The 22,534-nt window shown below is 47.6% G+C and overlaps 1 protein-coding gene across 1 annotated transcript; it reads right to left on the bottom strand.

Moving 5' to 3' along the window:
* Positions 1–428: 428 nt before the first annotated feature.
* On the bottom strand, positions 429–21,007 carry LOC308123073 (ATPase family AAA domain-containing protein 2-like). Its single transcript, XM_080485332.1, has 28 exons — positions 20,924–21,007; positions 20,200–20,270; positions 19,885–19,913; positions 17,026–17,113; positions 16,909–16,948; positions 14,738–14,804; positions 14,568–14,660; positions 13,791–13,857; positions 13,546–13,614; positions 11,641–11,737; positions 10,845–10,960; positions 10,541–10,715; positions 10,225–10,313; positions 10,000–10,159; positions 9,401–9,491; positions 8,544–8,858; positions 8,367–8,472; positions 7,994–8,180; positions 7,577–7,762; positions 7,254–7,386; positions 6,997–7,178; positions 6,745–6,898; positions 6,132–6,254; positions 5,444–5,503; positions 4,865–5,182; positions 1,413–1,516; positions 1,035–1,163; positions 429–873 (listed from the first exon to the last, which is right to left on the bottom strand). Exons 2-28 carry the CDS (start codon positions 20,202–20,204, stop codon positions 841–843), a joined length of 3,216 nt encoding a protein of 1,071 aa, XP_080341458.1. The 5' UTR covers positions 20,205–20,270; positions 20,924–21,007; the 3' UTR covers positions 429–840.
* Positions 21,008–22,534: the final 1,527 nt, after the last annotated feature.

Raw genomic sequence — 22,534 nt, 5'->3', positions numbered from 1 at the left:
GGGGGGTTTTTTAGCTTCCGAATATATATTTTTCTTCAGTGGCCGTAGGAAACGTCAGTCTACGTGATTCCATAATTTTCTCACGTGTATTTTATTTATTTGACGTCGGGAGCAGGAGGTTCTTTGGTGTACGTCATGACGTCACCACCAGTGAAAGTAGGCCGAGACAGCGCGTGCTGAATCGAGTTACGCAACACGTTCCAGTCACAAACAGTGTCCCGGGGACAAAGTGTCCCAGAGAGACTGAAGAGAGGTCAAAAAGACAAAAAAACATGCAACAAAGCGTAGAAACAGAAAGAACAGAAAACACACCAGACAGAAGCACAAACATCAAAATAAATGTGTGATCTTTGACCTTTTGAACTGGAGAAAAGTTGAAATGGGAGAGAGGAAATTTGATTCACGTCAAGAAAAAATGTAAAAACAAATCACTTAAAAATCAACTTTATTAAAACACTGCACCATCAAACAACACTGAACAATATACCATTGTGATTCAAAACAACCAGTCAATCAATTCTCCACAAATAAACAGCCTTTAAATAGTCAATAAATAACCTGTCAATAAATAAATCGGTTCTGCAGGTTTCTTCCTAAAAAAATGGGATTTTTTTTCCATTTCTCCATCCCCTAGACATGCTTGTGTGGATCTACTGGTTTTCTCTGTAAACCTGCTCAGAAATGACTTTGTTGAATTTGGTGCTATATAAATAAAGTTGAATTGAATTGAATAACCAGTCAAGACATTTTTTGGGGAATAAACAGAAGAAATCAACAGAGTGTAAACATCTGAAAAACCTGTGGCTAACCAAAGTTTTATTAACTTTGATGTTCAAAGAATCAGAGGAAACAGTCGATCTCCATCTTCAACTCCTGGAACACACAGAGGACACACACTGTCAACAATCACACACTGTCAACAACTACACACTGTCAACAACTACACACAGACATAAAAACACACACACAGACCACCAGGTGGCAGTGTCTCATGGCTCTGTGTGTATGTGTGTGCGTTGTGTATTTGTGTGTACCTGTACAAGTGCCGTCTTGTCGTGCTCCTCTCGGTGTCTGTAGATACACTGGGCCAGAAGGGCGTAAAGTTTCTCCAGAGGTTCAACCTCCAAACCTTCAGTCTGAGTCACAGCTCGAGTCAGCAGCTCCTGGAGACACACCTTTATCATCATCATTACAAACAAACACACCTTCATCATCATCATCATCATCATCTATATTGTGTATGTGTTAATTTATTTCTTTAAAGTTGAATAATCCGGATACTCCTCTTTATCGTAATGTACAGGGTGTAGATAAGGAGCTTCAGTGCACGCATGTGTGTGTCTGTGTGTGTGTGTGTGTGTGTGTGTGTGTGTGTGTGTGTGTGTGTGTGTGTGTGTGTGTGTGTGTCTGACCCTCAGCTTGTTGCGGTCCACCAGCAGGGGGCATTCAGTCTTGTCTTTCTCCTGGGAGTTCATTCCTCTGTGGACCTGCTCCCCAAAAGCTGCTCCAGTTCTCTCTGGTGGGAGTGTGTGTTTTGGGGGGGGGGGGGTCAAAAGTGAGACTTTGTGGTTCCTACTGTTGAAGCTGTCAGCGGGCGGGGCAGTTAGCGGGGGTCAGGCAGTTAGCAAGGCAGTGAGTGAGGCAGTTAGCTGGGCAGGACAGGCAGACAGATAGCTCCACAGTTGCCCCTTTTTCACTGAACTGGTTCCAGGACCGGTTCCAGGTCCAGTTCCAGGTCTGGTTCCAGGTCTGGTTCCAAGCCAGAGCACGCAGCAGGTGTTTGTGTTTCCGGCTGCAGACTCTCTAACTGCTGCTTGGCGAGCATCAAGTCTGCTGGTCCAGAGCGACGCTCCGACACGTCAGCTGCTGGAGGCGCATATTTTAATTGGCTCTGGAAGCAAAGTGAAAGCAGCAGTGGACTGAGGCCCAGACCTGGACCAGGACCTGGTCTGCAGCCGAAGAGACAAGCAGCTGTTTGAGGAAGTCCCGCAGGCTCCAGCAGGAAACCATCGGAGTCTCCACCAGCAGAGCCTCCACCGGTGGAATCTCCACCAGCGGAGCCTCCACCAGCAGAGCCTCCACCAGCAGAGCCTCCACCGGTGGAGTCTCCACCAGCTCCTCAATTAGACTGACTAGTTAGAAAAGACTAGAGCATTGTTGGGTAAACAGCTTGTACACAGGGTGGAAAAGAGAATAAACAAACTGTGTTTTTAGAACAAACTAAACGTATTTCGAAAGATTTGACGCTGGACTGTGTCTCGACTCGAGTCTCCTCGAAATCATTTCACCAGTGAGCCACGGTGGCGTTGTACATGATGTTCATTTTTATAAGGATTTTAGCGTTCGATACAGTGAACGCAGTAACGTACTGGTGTGTTACAGTGTCGTACTGGGCCTGGTTGTTCTAAACTCGGTTATTTTAACCACTGGTTAAGCCCTAACCGCCGGTTAAATCTTTAACCAGCTGTTAGCTAATCGACCGTTAAATATGCGTTGTTCAAAACATGGTTAGTCATCCCGTTAGCTAACATCGCTGTCAGAGTTAACAGTGATAACCTCACTGTTAACTTTGACAGCGACGTTAGCTAACGGGATGACTCCGCCCAAGGCTCCGCCCAAGACTCCGCCCACTTCCAAGTCTCCGTTCTTCCGTGTTTTGTCTTTAGCATTACCGGTTACTGAAAATTACATAGTGGCGGAGGCAGCACAGTGTTTTTATCTGCTCTATTAAACTACCATAAACCATGACGAACTACGCTGCTGCCAGGATGTTAAAGTGGAAGATGAAAACTGAGCTGGAGGATCAGACGAGGCGTCACGTTGCCTCATCTTTTTTATAACATTTTGACCCGAGAGAACGCTATAGAAAGTGGACTGTACGTAGCCCCGGAGTGGCCTTCGAGAAAAATAATAATAACGAGTGGGAACGAGATAATAAGTCGTTACCTCAAATTAATAAAGCGAAGGAACGAGATAATTTAACATGTGGCCGCGAGATTCTTTACTTGTGGCCACGGATTAATTACCTCAAATAATATTGCAGTGATGATGGAGCCGGTGTTGTGCTGTCACACGGTCAGCTGCCAAGGATCTAGAATTTATAACCAGTTTTCCATTGTGTTTTTTTTCAAGCTTTTCATTGTAACTGACTTCACTTCCGTGTCTTGCATCGCGTTATGACCGCAGGCTGAGGTCTGCATGAGGCTGCGCTCCGCTATGAGACGCCCCACAGAACTTCTTTATAATGAAGCCAGACTTTTGGTTCATCGGCAATTAAAAAAACAAACTACAAACTACTGGAAATGAAAGCTTGGATTTCTTTAGCCATAAAATGAGCCTTTTAACGGCTTCATGTGAAAGAGAACTTTCATCAGAGTGTTTACCTAGGTTGCCATGGAAATGGCTGTAGAGCAGCGTTCTATCATTCTACACCTCCATTCTTCTCCATGTTGAAGCATTTGATTCAGACACGTCCAGAATTAAAGTGACAGGAGCAGAAATTCCCAATGTAATGCCCAAATGTTGGAAAAAATAAGCCCCAAGCTCATTTATTTACGGTAAAGAGACATGAGAATTAGATCCTCTCTTTTTGGACCAAGGTGAGTTTAACACGTCTGTATTTCACATGGTTTAGTTAGAAAACACCAAGATCTAATGTGGTCAGTATCATTTGATCTCAAAGCTCCATAACAGCAAATATGACGGGATGGAGGCGACATTGATGAAAATGAAGAATACAAGGGAACGAGATAGTAACTCGGTGTCTCCAGTTATTAATTTGAGGTTACTAATGATCTCACTCCCACACATTATTATTATTATTTTCTCTATGGCCACTCCGGGGCTCCGTAGAGGCGTAACTCTTCATTCCAGTATTGACTTATATCAAAGTTCAGTCCTCGCTCCACCCTGTCCTTCCTTTGTTGAACTGGTATCATGAACGCAGCGCTGCCAGTGAACGCCATGGTGAGAGTTAACCACTGGTAAATAGTTAGCGGAGGTCCCAAGGTGTGTTAACTTTAACGTCAAGATAACACCTGGTTAAAGTTAACCGAATTTTGAACAAGATATCAGCGCTGTTAAAGTTAACGGTCGGATAAATGTATTTAGCGGCAGGTTAAAAGATAACCGAGTTTGGAACAACCGGGCCCAGACGTTTCACGGTGCCACCGAGATGTGGCTCTCACTCTGCTCCTTGACGATGGAAAAGCAACCAGTTCTCAGGAGAAGCCAGACTTGAACCAACTTAAGGCCGATTCATACTCCATAAGAACAAGAAGAAAGTTCAGCACTCTGGGGACCTGCTTGAACAAAATGACGTCATGACGAAATTTGGTTCGGCTGTGCCAACCATCCAGGCCGAAGTATGTCGGTGCCGCACTGCCGTGTGCTGCGCGTGCACTCTCCAGCTCGATAATGACCATCAGTCATGTTTAAATCATGTTTAGCTGGTAACCTCGCTACTGTACAGCTCGTTAGCATGTTGGACCGCAGATTTACGTGATGCACCTGAACGCATCGCTAAAAGCTGTCAGCTCCTGCAGGTAAAAATGGACCAACATGGCGGCTCAGACAAAAACTTTTTTATTACCGAAACAGTTCAGCGAAATGTATTTCTGAAAACATTGGAAGCAAGAAATAAGCTGCACCGTTGAAAAGTTAAAACGTTGCTTCACAGACGTGTGCCTGCTGTGAGGGGGTGTGGCCTATGAGTTCTACTGCTTCTTCACGCAGTGTGAACTCTCCTGGCGAAAAACGTCACGGCCCAACTTTTCATCTTGTTCTTATGGGTTCTTATGGGAGTCTGCAGGGGCCTTAAGCACCGGCACCAAACCAGCACCTAGTTGTTCTTGGCGATACAGACCTGTGTTGGGGGTCCTGTTGCGGAGGCGGAGCTGCAGCGTCCTTGCGGGGTCTTTGGGGCGGTGATACCCGTTCATCAGAACTCGGCTCCGGGCTCCGGAAATGTCGTTCACATCACAGTCGTGGCCATTGACCGCGGTCGCCGACTGGCTCTCCTCCCCGTCGCTGCTGTCTGAGCTCCCAGAGGCACTCAGCTCAGAGGAGGAGGTGAGGGAGGAGCAGGAGGTCGGGGGGGAGGGGGGAGCAGGGGTTTTCTTCTTCTTGGGTCTGGGGAGGACGCCGGTGCTCCACTTGGACTTCCTACGTTTTTTCTTCCGTACTGGATGAATGAGTGAGAAAGAGGAAGAGGGGAAATGGAGAAGAGGTGGAGGAGGAGGAGGTCAGAGGTCAGGTGAACCTCTTTTTTTCCAGTCCTGAAGCTTCACTTTCTCTTCATTTGATCCGAAGGTTCTTAACAGGTTAAATATTTAAACAGAAGAAGAAGAGAACCTCTGATTGTGTGTGTGTGTGTGTGTGTGTGTGTGTGTGTGTGTGTGTGTGTGTGTGTGTGTGTGTGTGTGTGTGTGTGTGTGTGTCTCACGCTGGGATCCGTGATGGTTTCTTCTGGAGAATCTGTAAGATTCTTCTTGTAACGCGTGACCTGAAGGAAAAAGACGTTTTGAACTTTGACCCATTAGGAGAAGAAACCAGACTCTTCATCCTGTACAGCTACACAACATATGTTCTCTAAAGCTTCGTTTCCACAGTGCCCCTTGATGCCGGTGCCGGGGTCGGGTGGGGTCTGCTATCTGTAACCAGACCCATATCAGTGCCACGTTTCCATTACACGGGGTTCGGTTTGAAATGTAGGCGGGGTTATGAACGGTTGTGTAATCACGTAGGATGTGACGCCATAACGGGAGGACATTTTCAAAAAAGTGACCTGATTGCTGCAGAAGAACTGATTGGAAATGGCTGCTTGCTGGGAGAACAGCGGTCGTCACGGACCAATGAGCAGACGGCAGTGTTGAAGCTCCTCCCCCTCATATCCGGCACATTGTGCCTGGTACCCCAAGTGGAGGGGTAGCAAGAAATGGTTACCAATGGTACCGGTTGGTAACGGTTCTGAGTCAGTGGAAACGCACAACAACCGGTTCCGACCTGACCCGTACCGGCACCAAGGGGCACTGTGGAAACGAGGCTTAGATGTGAGGAGGAGAACAGAGGAGGTTCTCCAGGAGATGGAGTGGTGAGTGGAGGAAAGCAGCTTGGTCTGGAACCAGGTTCACCTCTCTTGGATCGGGCCTCTCTGAGCTCTTCACACAGTCTCTCTAAGTCCTGGTCCAGCTCGTCTCTGATGATAGCTCGGACGGCGTCCCTCAGGGCACACGCTTGGTGTCTGACATTTCGATCTGGAGCAGATACACAGAAACAGCCAGAGGTTGTTCCAGAAGGCTCTAAAAGCTAAAGATGATCTTCTCCTCACAGCTGGAAGAACGTTTCAGTCTGGAGTTCTGATGAAACTTGGAGCTGAAGACTCATTAAGTCGCGGTCTCTACTCACATATTAGCTTTAGCATTAGGTCAAGGACGGTTTCTCCAGTGTACTGGAGAAGGAGCCTCGTTAATCTAAACTAACTCCACCCGACAGGAAGCCTGTTTCTCCAGTAGCTGTGATTAGCATTGGCATGCTAAACAGTTAGCTTCTCTTTTGAAGAGCTAACAGCCAGATTGTAGAGCATCTTCCTTCAAGTAAATAATGTTCAGCTGTGCTGAGTGTGTGTGTGTGTGTGTGTGTGTGTGTGTGTGTGTGTGTGTGTGTGTGTGTGTGTGTGTGTGTGTGTGTGTGTGTGTGTGTGTGTGTGTGTGTGTGTGTGTGTGTGTGTGTGTGTGTGTGTGTCACCCAGGGCATCGTTGTCCAGGTTGTACTCCAGAACGTTCTTCCAGATCAGGTCCGCGTCCGACATGAACTCTCTCACAGTCGTGTACTTGTGCTCATCGATGTTGGTCAGCAGTGTGGAGAGATCCATGGGGTTCTTGATCAGCTGGAGGGAGTCCTGGAGGGGGGGAGGGGATGACAGATTTTACTCTCTCCACATGGACCAATAATTTCTTCTCATCCAGTTGCAGAAAGCAAATGACCCCCCCACCCCACCTCCTCCAGCTGGCTGAAGGCTCTGAAGCGCCGGTCCAGACTTAGGCGCTCCGTCACATTGCGGAGGAAGAGGCGAAGCTCTCGCAGCACGGTCTGCTCCATCTGCTCCACACGGAGGCGCTCCTGCTGCGACAGCTGGCGAGGCGGGGGTGCCAGGGGGAGGACCTCCAGGACCCGGGTCTCTGAGGGGTGGGAGGAGGAGATGTTAGCAGGAGGTCCAGTCTGGATCAGACCCGCTGGGAGGAGTAGAGACGAACCGGACTTCCTTTTTGGGGGGGGCTCAGCCACCTGCTTCAGGAGGAGGTCCTGGAAGAACTCGGTGCGCTCTTTCGGGGACGGAACCCCGAGCGTGTAGACCTCTCCGTACTCCTCCCGGAATAGACCCTGGATCTGACACACATCGAGTCCAAGTCACCATCTGCTGCTTTCTCCACACGTATTCTGTCACTTCACCTTTGTTATAATCCGAGCAGAACCCAGCAGAACACAGAAGAACCCAGCAGTTTTAAAAAGTGACAGGAGGCTTGTGACCATGGTTCATTCTGTAGGTTTTCAGGTTCCTTGCAGGCTGGGTCCTCACCTCGAGGTCCAAGTCCTCATGGGGGACGCAGCAGGTGGCGAGGAGCAGGACCGGGGAGAAGGACGGGATGCTGTCCAGCAGGCTGAGGAAGGAGGCCCTCAGAGCCGGACCTAACGTGACCCACCACTGCTGGATGTGGGGGACGTAGAGGACGCTGGGAGATGTCCGTCTGGCCTCCAAGAACATCTGTCCAGGGACAAGATCCACATTACCTCGGGACACACAACTTTTAACGATGTGATATCCATTGAGGCTGCAGGAGTGTAGCTTGGTTGTTGTCTGGGTGTAGGACGACTGTTTTCAGGGTGTAGGACAGTTGTCTGGGTGGAGTATAGTTGTCAGGGATGTAGGCTGAGTGTTGTCGAGTTGTAGGTCGACTGTTGTCAGGGTGTAGGACGACATTTGCGGCACTCTTACCTGAGCACAGACTTCCTCTGGGGATGAGCTGCTGACACCAAACAGCACAGCAGAATCCAGACTATGGACAGAGAATCGCTCCAGAGCGTGAAGGATGGCTGGACCCATGTGGGATGTCTCACCGGCACCGGGACGACCAACCAGGAGCATCCGGGGACGGTGAGATGTCGGCTGTTTGACCGCGCTCCTATAAGGGGTCAGCATAGAGACAGACAGACAGAGAGAAGGAGACAGACCAACAGAGAGTGAGACAGACAGACAGCGGGAGCGAGATAGAAAGAGGGAGAGACAGAGAAATATTTTTTATGTATGAAAAAATGCCCAAAATATCAACAGGTTGTGTTTCCTTCTACTAAAGTGTCGTGCGGCTCACCTGGCGAACTGCAGGAAGCTCCTGGTTTTGGGTTCTGAGATGCTCGTGGTATTGGCGCCCTTGTCGGCACACATCAGGCCGACATCATGGACACCGGAGGTCAGATCTAACAGGAAGATGAAAATGTCCGTGAGTGTGACGGCGTCCCCGTCTCTGTGGGGGTGAAGATGAACTCACCTGGGTCCATCGTCCTCTTCATACCCTGTTCGGCGTGTGGAAACAGCTGCTGCAACGCCCGCAGGGCGTCCCGCAGGGCATCTCCCAACAGCGGGTGGACCACTGCCGACAGCGGTTTGGCCGGAGAGGTGTTGGAGCGGCGGGAAGCCGGCAACATCTTCATCATGGCCGCCGCAAAGTCCTCACCACTGACGGTGATGGAGGAGATGTCCAGCAATAGCTTCTGGGGTGAGCCATAGATCTGTGGGTAACGGCGCCGCAGTGCACACAGCGCCGCCTCCGTGCACATGGCGCGGATGTCAGCACCGCAGTAACCTGAAGGACACCGCCATGAGAGCCTAGCTCTAGACTAAATCACATTTTAAACCAGGATTTATTGAAATGGCTTTCTCAGACGTGGATTAAAATAGTCTCAGACTTGTCCTGGTCTTGATTTAAATAATCTCTTTTCTTGAAGGGAGACTAGAACTAATCCAGGTCTAAATCAAGACCTAAATTAAACCTGGTCTGAGGCAGGTTTAACTTCACATCAATGGATATGAAAATGGATTACCTTGATTACATCAATGATACTGGATAATAATAATAATAATAATAATAATAATAATAATAATAATAATAATAATAATAATAATAATAATAATAATAATAATAATAATAATAATAATAATAATAAATAATAAATTAATTTGTAATGTACCGTAATTTCCAGTATATTGAGCGTGTGGATTAATTCAAACCGGATTAGTTTAGTATTGGTTTTATCTAATCCCTCAATGTGAAACCGGGCCCGAGAGTTTATCCTATGAAGATAATATACACAGATTAAAATCGGCTGCTGCACCAGGACTTCTTACCGACACAACGCTCAGCGAGCTCCTCCAGGAAGTCCTCCGATGGACGAGGTGTCCACTGCCGGGTGTAGATCTTCAGAATCTCTTTACGAGACTACGTCGAGGACAGGAAGTAAACAACGTCACACAGACCAAGGACAGGAAATAAACAATGTCACACAGACCGAGGACAGGAAGTAAACAATGTCACACAGACCAAGGACAGGAAGTAAACGATGTCACACAGACCACGGACGGGAAGTAAACAACGTCACACAGACCAAGGACAGGAAGTAAACAATGTCACACAGACAAAAGGACAGGAAGTAAACAATGTCACACAGACCAAGGACAGGAAGTAAACAAGGTCACACAGACAAAAGGACAGGAAGTAAACAATGTCACACAGACCAAGGACAGGAAGTAAACAAGGTCACACAGACAAAAGGACAGGAAGTAAACAATGTCACACAGACCAAGGACAGGAAGTAAACAAGGTCACACAGACCACGGACAGGACGTAAACAATGTCACATAGACCGAGGACAGGAAGTAAACAATGTCACACAGACCAAAGACAGGAAATAAACGTCACAAAGATGGAATGAAAGACTGAAAGTCACCTCTCGGTCCGGCAGTCCGAACAGGAACTCCCGGTCGAAACGTCCGGGTCGTCGCAGAGCTGGGTCGATGGAATCCAGCCGGTTGGTGGCTCCGATCACCACCACTTCCCCCCGACTGTCCAGACCGTCCATCAGGGCCAGCAGCGTGGACACAATGGAGCTGCGGGAGGTCAAAAATAAGTGTCGGGCTCAGAGCCGTCGCACACAGTTTGAGAAGAAACACACCTGTGGATCTGATCCTGACGACTGGAACGGACCGGAGCCAGACCGTCAATCTCATCAAAGAAGATGATGGAGGGACGCATCTGGTAGGCCTGAGGGACACAGAGACAGAGAGAAGGACACAGAGAGCGACACAAGGACACAGAGAGGGAGACAAGGACACAGAGAGGGAGACAAGGACACAGAGAGGGAGACAAGGACATAGAGAGAGAGACAAGGACACACAGCGACAGAGACAAGGATAGGTGTGACCAGGTGTGACCAGGTGTGACCAGGTGTGACCAGGTGTGACCAGGTGTGACCAGGTGTGACCTCTTACCTGCTCAAACAGCAGCCTGAGTTGCCACTCCGACTCGCCCAACCACTTGCTGAGGCAGTCAGCACCCTTCCTCATGAAGAAGGAAACCCTCCTGTTGCCGTAGCTACACTCGTTGGCGAGGGCACGGGCGACCAGCGTCTTCCCCGTCCCCGGAGGCCCGTAGAAGAGACATCCTCTGCAAAAAGACGCAAGTTATTCAAAGTTAGTTCAGTGTGTGTGTGTGTGTGTGTGTGTGTGTGTGTGTGTGTGTGTGTGTGTGTGTGTGTGTGTGTGTGTAGTCCTGATATAGGACCAAGTGGATCACCTCGGTGGTTGAATCTTGAAGTTATCAAAGACTTCGGGGTAAAGCAGTGGAAAGACCACCATCTCCTTCAGAGCCGAGATGTGACCTCTTAGACCTCCAATACTGTCAAACCCCACCTGAGGAGCAGGAGAAGGAGTTCTAGAAAATTCCAGAGGAAATTTTGTCGTGCCTGCCTCCTGCTGCCGATCGATACCCCCTACTACCAGTAGTAATATCTATAGTGGGCATGGATGGTGAGGGGTGGTGTTTAGATAAAGCAAAGCAAGCCACTTTCAGCTAGGGTTGGTCCCATAACCCTAACCGTGGGTGGGGGGTCAAAGGTGTACGGGACCCAGCTAATTAGCTAGTGATCCGTGCCCCAAGCCCCCCTTTTAGGCCACCCACCAAATATCAGCTCAATTGAACAAACTTTGTCATCATGCTAACTAGCATGCTAGGCTAATACCTGTGACCTGAAAATCACCCAGGGGCCCCTGATCTGGTCTCATCTCACATGCTAATCAGCTAAGCTAACCAGCATAGCATTAGCATTAAAAAGCATTAAAAACCATGCTACCTAGGATTCTGTGTGTGTGTGTGTGTGTGTGTGTATGTGTGTGTGTGTGGTTTCATTACAAAAGCAAACAACAGCACTAACTAGTGGTTACAACGTTTTCAAAGTTTCTGCTATTGCCATGGAAACAGACATTTTCCGATTGTTGCTGTGTAAACGTGAAACTTTTCAGAAACGAAAACACAAGAATGATGTTTTCCCTTTAACCGTTGTCATGGAAACGAGGCCACAGTGTGTACTTACAGAACGGTCGATGTTCATCGGGTCAATGTCTGCTGGTCCTTCTTTAGACAACTTCTGAGAGGGAACGATTCCTGAACGCAGACCAAGAGGGCGACAGCTGCAACACACACACACACACACACACACACACACACACACACACACACACACACACACACACACACACACATACACACGAACTAAACAGTAAAACATCAGCTCTTGTTTGATTTTCGTGAGTTCTGATCTAATAAATAATAATGCATGACTCTTATATAGCGCTATATTCTATAGTCTATAGTTTATATCTTTAGTCTATAAGGAGACTCAAAGCGCTTACATTGTGTTAGGCCTGGCCTCCATGCTCCCCCCCTCCGGACAAAGGGGTGGGGGGGCACGTTTCTTTGAGAACAAAGAAACGTGGTCAGCACTGGAAAAATTTGCCATTATCACATGACCCCCACGAGGGGGTCCTGGGCAACCCCTCCCTGGAAGCTGCATCCCTGCACCTCACCACCAGGGGGATCCACCAACTCCGCCACACCTATGGTCTGGAAACCTGAGACCAGCCCAAGAAGATTGGGTAAGACGCAGCCTGGCACCACAGGGTGCCTCAACATGATGCACAGGTTTAAAAGTCTGACCCGCGAAAACACACCCATCTCCATGACAGAGTCACGTCAAACTAGACGCAGGACACACACAGGGCTTCTTGTTTATCTGGTCGCTAAACAACCGCCGCGCCCCAAGAAAGAGCGAGCCAAACGCCTCTAGTGGTCGCGTGGGTCATCTCAATCCCTCTTGACGTCCACCTGGTGGACGCATCAAGTCATTGCGCTCTCCCTCTGCGTGCCACCGCGCGCCCCTAGTGGTCGTCACGGTCACCACACTGAACCCGACATCTGCCTCGCTCTGGCGTCCGTTCGAGGTTGCCACACCCACTCACATTGCCCTGCCAACGTCTGCTGCCACCTGGTGGACATTCAAGGTCATTACACCCATTCACCCTCATCACTCTAAACCCCCCCCCCCCCCCACACACACACACACACCCACACTCTTTGTACATAGTGTTGCTGTTTAGTAGATTAGATCTCTGTGTTAGATGACGTTTGCTACTTGGATGTGTTGATTTATGAAATGATTTCAGAATTATTTATGGATTAATACATTTTTGATAATAAACGCCTGATAGCTGAATTGAACGATTCCTGGTGATTATTGTGTATTTATTGTTGACAAATCACTGGTTTGTAAGTCTGTGCTTGACTCTCACACCTTCCCTTTTATTTAAGATTGTTATATTTTACACAGAAATTTTAACTAACTTAAATAAACCTTTTTCCAAATGAGACTGATTTGGTATTAGCTATTTCCAGATTCTGGTGGTGCCCCTTTTATTATTAATGAATAAATAACGAATTTAATCAAATTAATTAATTTTTCATTAATAAATTATTTTCAATAATATATTAACTTTAAGTAATTACTCAATTAGTTTAGGAGTTGTTAATGAGTAAATTACACTTTACTTTCATTAATAATTAAAATTTTTCATAAATTACTTCCAGTGATTTATTACTTTCAGTTGCATTTCAATTGCATTATTCATTCACTCCATACTTGATGGTGGTAAGCTGAGGATGTAGCCACAGCTGCCCTGGGGCAGACTGACAGAGGTGAGGCTGCCAAACTGTGCTGTCGGCCCCTCCGACCACCACCAACCACTCACTTTCTTACTGCATTCACTCAGGCTTCCTGGTGTTCCCTCACCGTCTCCCATCCAGGTACTGACCAGGCCCTACCCCACTTATCTTCTGAGATCTGACGGGACCGGGCATGCACAAAGCGGTATGGCCACGATCTAAAATTATCAGTTCATGTGTATCGATCAAAAAAGTAAAGTGAAAGTTTCTATGTTCTGACCTGTAAGCAGCGTTTCCGTCGTTGTCCTCAGAGTCGTCGTCGTCAGTCTGGTTGGGCCACCTGGTGGGTCTGTGGAGGAGGAGGAGGAGGAGGAGGAGGAGGAGGAGGAGGAGGAGGAGGAGGATGTGAAGTTCTGACAGCTACTTTAATATTCAAGCTCCCAGTGTGATAAAGAGTTTTACATCACCACAGAAACTAGAGGAACTTGGGCTGTACGGGTCAAAGGTCAAAGGTGTGGGCCTGACCTGTACGCTCCTCTGCAGGTGGTGTTCCGGCCCGAGGTACCGATCCGAAAGGTTGATCTCAGAAGATCTGAATGGAACCAGAACAGAGGAGAATGGAGGAAAGAGGAGCTCCTGACGTTTCTATTGAGGATACAACTTGTGGTGATGATGAGTATAATGATGATGAGGTCATGATGTGACGATGATGATGATGTGATATGAAGTGGTGATGTGATGATGATATCATGTTGTGTTGTGATGAAGTGATGTGATGATGTTGTGAAACTGATGTGATGTGATGAGGACTTCATAATGAGGATGATTTCATGATGTCACGATGATGATGTGATGATGTTGTGATGATGTGATGTAAAGTTGTGATGAAGTTGTGAAGTTGTGATATTGTTGTGATGAGATGATCTTGTGAAGTTATGATGTCATGATGTGATGTTGTGAAGTTGTGATGCGATACGATGATGTAATGTGAAGTTGTGATGCGATACGATGATGTAATGTGAAGTTGTGATGAAGTTGTGATGAAGTTGCGATATGATGCGATGTGGTGATGTTGTGATGTGAAGTTTGATGAAGTTTCAATGCGGTGTTGTGAAGTTGTGATGTGATGTTGTAATAAAGTTGCGATGTGGTGTTGTGAAGTGGTGAAGTTGTGAAGTTATGTGATGATGTGATGTGATGAAGTCATGAACTCGTGATGTTGTGATATGATGATGTTGTGAAATTGTGATGACGTGATGTTGTGAAGAAGTGGTGATGTTGTGAAGTGGATGCGGTGCTTACCGCTGCTCGGTCCGTGGTAAAGTGACGAGGCTCGGCTCAGTTTGGCGTCACCGTTCTGGTCACTGTTGTTCACTGGCCGATCGCTGAACACACCTGAAAACACAACGAGACGAACGTTCACGGCGTCTTTTTCTCACCATCATCATCTCTTCATCAACACGTCTACGAACCAGCGCCGTCCTCGCTGTCACTCGTTGACCTCGGAGACGTTTTACTCTCGACTCTGAAGTTCATCTTCTGGAAGTTGACCAAACACAGAAAAACTACGTCAGAAACACACACACACACACACACACACACACACACACACACACACACACACACACACACACACACACACACACACACACACAATTAACTTGTATGTGGATCTTAGACGTGCTACATGCTGACTTTAGATGTGGTATACTGTATGTATATATACGTATATTGGCTATATAATTGTGAAAAGGTCAAACATCACGTGTTGATGAAGATAAATAGATATACAACAATATGATATGATAGAACAAATGTATCTGTATTTATTTGTCATATTTTGTATAATACCATTCCATAATTAAGATCATACATTATCATATAGTAACCCATCGGTTTTATATGGAGCTTTTCTGGACACTCAAAGATGCTTTACATTGTATTATTCATTCAGTCCAGACTCCATGGTGGTAAACTACATATGTAGCCACAGCTGCCCTGGAGCAGACTGACGGATATACGAATCATACTATAATTTAAAATAAATAAATATATATGTATATATATATAATTCTTTTTTTATACCTTTTCAATTTCAACACACACACACACACACACACACACACACACACACACACACACACACACACACACACACACACACACACACACACACACACACACACACACACACACACACACACACACGTTTTATGCAACCTGATTATATTGTTCTGCTGTTACTTATCGACAGATTGACGGAGCACTTCGGATGTTTGAATTTGCCGGACGTTCGAAATAAGTGACGGATTGAGACTTCAGTGTAAATTGGTAATTCGTACATCGTCAATAATTAAGGATGTTTTATCGTGCGTTAGAGAATAATAGCTGTGATGTGACATGAAGGGTGTGACAGTCTGAGACACAAAAACAAGAGCGACCGGCTCTGTGTCTGCTGCTGAGCTCAAGTCCAATGTGTCTGCAGCTGATAGGGGGGCCGGGGGCATCTGATAGGTGGCGGTGGGGGGTGGTGGGTGGTGGTGGTAGTGTGTGTGTGTGTGTGTGGGGGGGGGGGGGGGGGGGGGGGGGGTGCAGCAGGGCCCCCCTCTGATAAGAGAGGCAGCGCCCAGCCGTGTGTGCTATGTCTCTGACTGCAGGTTGTAGAAACCTGCTGCAGCGGATGCGATAGCGTCAGCGTCGCTGCAGCGTCTTCCTCCAGGAGTTTCCTCCATCTCTCTGAACGAGTGAGTTCCAGCAGGACTGGACGTCTGCCGCCACCAGGCTTCTTCAAGGGGCGAGAACTGCTACAGACCCGTCAGACCTGTCCCAGGATGGGGACAGTCTGTAGCAGTTCTCTGGGTCTGGAGACTCGCCATGTCTGTTCTCAGGATGCCGTCACATCAACGCGACACTTCCTCAGTGACGTCCTACGGCTCGTACGGCTGGAAAAGACTTTTGACTCTGAACCATGAGACTTCTGGACAGGCCAACAAGACTGGGACCCTCTGAGGGTCTGTTCTGGTTCAGGAGCCCCTGTTCTGGTCGACAGCAGGATGTTCTTACACCGGTCCACTTCCGTGTGGGACACCTGTCTCATGGTGTCCCACCAGGAAGTGTATCGGGTCCTACAATAGTGTCAAGTATTTCCGTATGCTGATGAACCCATTATTGATCCATCTGCTGTCGTTTCCCTGCTGCTGGCCCTTTAATGACGGCAGCTTCACTCTGCTCTGCTTCCTGTGTTCCTCCGTGTTCACTACACAGACGTCAGTCTACGTTCACCTGAAGCCTAGACCTCTTTCACTCGCTCCTTGTTTCAGTTTCCTGTTGCCAAACTCTGTATTTACAGAGTTCATCAGCTCAATCACCTCGTCACGCAGACGGTTTCGACAAACATCAGTGAAAGAACGAGTCTCTCGGGAGCTCAGTGAATCCCAGCGTGGTGCCGTGATCAATCACCTGATCAATAAATCCAGCCGTACTTTGGTTGCCAGGTCTACAGCTCTTCTTTGACTGATTGTAGTGTAAAGTTTGGCGGTGGTGTGGGGGTTCATGGTGTTGTTGCGTTGCTTGTTATCGTGTTGCTTGTTGTCGTGTCGCTTGTTGTCGTGTTGCTTGTTACTTGGCCTGTGGAGGTCCTCACCTCCTCTCTGCTCCTCCTCTTCAGGGCCGAGCGAGTCGAGCTGCAGAGTCACAGATTATCATGTTAATCTCGTGGAGACTAAACGTCCCAGAGCTTCACACTGAAGGCTGTTCTCACTCTGTGGTGCTGGAGGCCTGGAACCTGCTGGTGGGTCTGCTGGGTCTGGAGCTCCTCCTCAGGCGGCTCCTCCTCCTCCACCCTCCTCCTGCAGACACAACTTCCAAACTTACACCTTCAGAATCCAAAACAGACGGGATGATGTGACAAAGTCACCGAGTAATGACTTTAAATGCGTTAAGTGCTTCACACACTAAAACACACCGTCACACACACACACACACTGAAACACCTCGTTACACCCACACTGAAACAACATCACACCCCCTGAAAGACACTGCCACACACCCTGAAAACACTGCCACACACACTGAAACATACCATCACCCCCCCTGTATTACACCGCCACACACACACACTGAAACATACCATCACCCCCCCTGTATTACACCGCCACACACACACACTGAAACATACCATCACCCCCCCTGTATTACACCGCCACACACACACACTGAAACATACCATCACCCCCCCTGTATTACACCGCCACACACACACACTGAAACACACATCACACCCCCTGAAATACACCGCCACACAAACTGAAACACTGCTACACACACTGAAACAACATCAGACCCCTGACATACACTGCTACACACACTGAAACACACATCACACCCCCTGAAATACACCACCACACAAACTGAAACACATATCACATACACCCACACTGCAACACACCATCACACACCACCCTGAAATACACTGCCACACACACTGAAACACACCATCACAGTCCCTGAAATACACCACCACACACACTGAAACACTGCTACACACACTGAAACACATCATCACACCGCCTGAAATACACCACCACACAAACTGAAACACATATCACATACACCCACACTGCAACACACCATCACACACCACCCTGAAATACACTGCCACACACACTGAAACACACCATCACAGCCCCTGAAATACACCACCACACACACTGAAACACACATCAGACCCCTGACATACACCACCACACAAACTGAAACACTGCTACACACACTGAAACACATATCACCCCCCCTGAAATACACCGCCACACAAACTGAAACACTGCTACACACACTGAAACACACCATCACACCGCCTGAAATACACCACCACACACACTGAAACACACATCACATACACCCACACTGAAACACACCATCACACACCACCCTGAAATACACTGCCACACACACTGAAACACACCACCACACACACTGAAACACACCATCACAGCCCCTGAAATACACCGCCATACACACTGAAACAACTTCACACCCCCTGAAATACACCGCCATACACACTGAAACACACTGCCACACACACTGAAACACACCATCACAGCCCCTGAAATACACCGCCATACACACTGAAATACACCGCCATACACACTGAAACAACTTCACACCCCCTGAAATACACCGCCATACACACTGAAACACACTGCCACACCTACTGAAACACAACATCACACCCCCTGAAATACACCGCCATACACACTGAAATACGCCGCCATACACACTGAAATACACCGCCACACACACTGAAACACACGTCACACACACCCACACTGAAACACACCATCACACACACCCTAAAATACACCGTCCCACACACTGAAACACACGTCACACACACCCACACTGAAACACACCATCACACACACCCTAAAATACACCGCCACACACACTGAAACACACGTCACACACACCCACACTGAAACACACCATCACACACACCCTAAAATACACCGTCCCACACACTGAAACATACACTGAAATACAGTCTCACACACACATATACACTGAAGTACACCGTCTCATCACACACACATCACACACATCACACACAACAACACTGAAACACACTATCACACACACCTTTGAATACACCGTCACACACATTGAAACATACCATCACATACACTGAAACACACCATCACACACCACCCTGAAATACACTGCCACACACACTGAAACACACCATCACAGTCCCTGAAATACACCGCCACACAAACTGAAACACTGCTACACACACTGAAACACACCATCACACCGCCTGAAATACACCACCACACACACTGAAACACACATCACATACACCCACACTGAAACACACCATCACACACCACCCTGAAATACACTGCCACACACACTGAAACACACCACCACACACACTGAAACACACCATCACAGCCCCTGAAATACACCGCCATACACACTGAAACAACTTCACACCCCCTGAAATACACCGCCATACACACTGAAACACACTGCCACACCTACTGAAACACAACATCACACCCCCTGAAATACACCGCCATACACACTGAAATACACCGCCATACACCCTAAAATACACCGTCCCACACACTGAAACATACACTGAAATACAGTCTCACACACACATATACACTGAAGTACACCGTCTCATCACACACACATCACACACATTACACACAACAACACTGAAACACACTATCACACACACCTTTGAATACACCGTCACACACACTGAAACATACTGTCACACACACGCGTACACTGAAAAACACCATCTCTCACACACTGAATTACACCGCCACACATATCACACACACCCATTGAAGCACACCGTCACACACACCCTGAAATACACCGTCACACACATTGAAACATACCATCACATACACTGAAACACACCGTCACACACACCCTGAAATACACCGCCACACACATTGAAGAACACAGTCACACCCTGTAGCACACCGTCACACACACTGGATGGTTTCCTGGCTTTAACGGGGGTTACAGTTTAGTGAGTGAGGATGGAAGTGACGGATGTTACAGATGTTGTCGAGGAGCAGAGCAGAAGGATTCGTACCTGAAGAGTTCTGAAGCCTTGGAGATTTACTGTCAACACAAGAAGGAGTCAGCAGACATTTCTGGATTATTTCACATCCTGTGAGCAAACTGACTCTGACTCCAGACACAAGTTCTAGATAACATCAGTTAGTGGAGGAAGATGCTCTATAATCTGGATGGAATCTGAAGGAGGACTGTGTCTCAACTCCTCTGAGTAAAGAGGAGTTGTGACAAACAGTAACTGTTAAGATATCAAAGTAATCAGTTACTGGTGTGTTTCTGCCAAAAGTTACTTTACTGTGAAAATCTCTCAGCTGATTATTTAAACTCTGACCTCATGGCGCTCTTCACCGACCCATCATCTTCATCCACGAGGTTCAGTTCCTCTTCCTCAGTGTTCACACCCTTAACACACACACACACACACACACACACACACACACACACACACACACACACACACACACACACACACACACACACACACACACACACACACACACACACACACACACACACACACACACAAACACACACACACACACACACACACACACATCAGATCCAGACATAGTAAACATCAACATAAACACTAACTCTTTTTTAAATTTAAGATTCAGTTTTCATTTTGAGATTTTTGTTTTTCAACTTTTAAGTGATTTTATGATGAGTTTGTTTCTGGAGGATTTTAAATGAGTTTTAAAAGGATTAAAAGCAACAAGTCAAATGGAAATAAAATTAAACTCAGAAAAAACATCACACCTTTATTTAAAGATGAAAAAATACATTAAATGACTAAATGTCCCCTTGAAAACTAAAGTTTACATTGAAAATACTTAAATAAGAATAAGAAACAAACCAGTTGGATTTTTTTTGTACTTTCACACGATGAAGGACAGCAGGTGTGTCACTTTGACTTTTATAGAATTCTAGAGGTCGAATTAAACTTTAAGAGATTTTGTTCATTTACCAAGAGTCAGAAAGTAAAACTCCAGGACAATCTCTTGGAAACACCTGGAAACACCTGGAAACCCGTGCTGAGTGGAGCGGGCACTCACCGCGGGCTGTCTCGGCGTCTGCGGCCGCCTCCAGCGACCCGTGCTGCGGCTCTGCTTCTCACTCTGCACCGGGCGACTCTCGGATGTCCCGGAGCGCGTTGCCGCGCCCCCCCGCTGGGCGTGCCCGGTGTCCCTCCCGCAGAGAGTGTTACCATGGTAACGCCAGAGGCCGAGTTTGACGGCGGAAGTGGCGGAAAGAGGCTGGAAAAGAGGCGGAAACAGGACTCAACTCCCCCGGGAGTCCCGCGGCGGCGTCCGGGACACGATGGCCGCCCGCTGGGTGTTCGGTCGGCCCTGCTCGGACTGAAGCACGCCCAGAAAGAGGCTTGATGAGCGGACAGAGGAGCGAGAAACACCGCGGATTCAGACCCCTACTGCCGCCTGTGGACGTCGTGAAATTTCGTCCCGGTGCTTCATGACGTCTTCAAATCAATACGTTGATCAATGAAAAGAGGTTATGTACGGAAGAGTTTAAGGGCCACTGAAGAAAAAAAAGCCTCCGAAAAAAGTTATGAATGTTTTATAAACAAGGAGTTTATAAAATCAGCCGCGTTTATATGTCTGTTTGTGTGCATGTTAATAAGATATCTACAAAATTAGTGTTGCAGCAGCCGCTGTGGCCTGAGGGCGGACGGCGCAAAGGATTGTGGGTAATCCTCCCTGTAACTTTGTGTTGCCATGGTTACGTGTTACAGTTCCTTGTGATCCAGATCAGAAATAATTCTTACAAATATTCATCTAGCTCTATACCGGGGGTGTCCAAACCACGCCCCTCGCGGTTCATTTTTAATTGGCCCGCTGCAAATTCCAATAATATACTCAAATATGGCCCAAGCATGAAACTTGCGTTTGTGACACAGTTTTAGGCAGCGAGGCTCCAGCCGTCATTTGGACAGTAATTAAAAAAAAAGAATATCGCACAGCTTGCGCAAAGCAGTCCAAAATGTGTGTACAGTGGAACCTCGGACAAGGAGACCTGATAAGAGCGAGGTTTTAACTGTTTACACCCCTTGACACAGCGGACAGCCTCATGCTGCTGTGGCTCAAACATAAGGCCCGTGGGCCAAGACCAGCCTGCAAGAGGCTCCAATCCGGCAAACCACAAACCACCAAGCATTATATATAGGCAGTGGCGGAACTGGCTGGTTTCCCGCCCTCGTCACTGGGGCGTTGAAGGAACATTTTCTTTTCTTGTTCTTGACTTGTTCCCAAGTCCGTTTAGCCCCACCAGAGTTTATCTGTAATAATGAGGTGAGTAGTAATGGCCACGTCTGCCAGAACTGCAGAAACGTGAATTTATGGAACGCCCATCTACTCTACCGTCACAGTGAGGAAATAAGCCTTGTTTCCACGGTGCCCCTTGGTACCGGTGCGGGTCAGGTGGGGTCGGCTATTCGTAACCAGACCATATCAGTGCCGCGTTTCCATTACACGGGTTTTGGTTTGAAATGTAGGCGGGGTTATGAATCGTTGCGTAATCATCCAGGATGTGACGCCATAACGGGAGGACATTTTCAAAAAAGTTTCCTGATTGCTGCAGAAGAACTGATTGGAAATGGCTGCTTGCTGGGAGAACAGGTCGTCACGGACCAATGAGCAGACGGCAGTGTT

The sequence above is a fragment of the Lipophrys pholis genome (assembly GCF_963383615.2).
Source record: "Lipophrys pholis genome assembly, chromosome: 17".
Taxonomy (NCBI): Eukaryota; Metazoa; Chordata; class Actinopteri; order Blenniiformes; family Blenniidae; genus Lipophrys; species Lipophrys pholis.
This window is presented reverse-complemented; position numbering and strand designations above follow the sequence as displayed.

Bases quoted from the DNA above. Each gene is read 5' to 3' on its own strand.
- LOC308123073 (XM_080485332.1), bottom strand. The intron at 16,949-17,025 runs GTGAGAACAGCC...GTGACTCTGCAG, and splicing joins CAGGCCTCCAGCACCACAGA to CTCGACTCGCTCGGCCCTGA. The intron at 7,387-7,576 runs GTGAGGACCCAG...GATGTGTGTCAG, and splicing joins ATGAGGACTTGGACCTCGAG to ATCCAGGGTCTATTCCGGGA.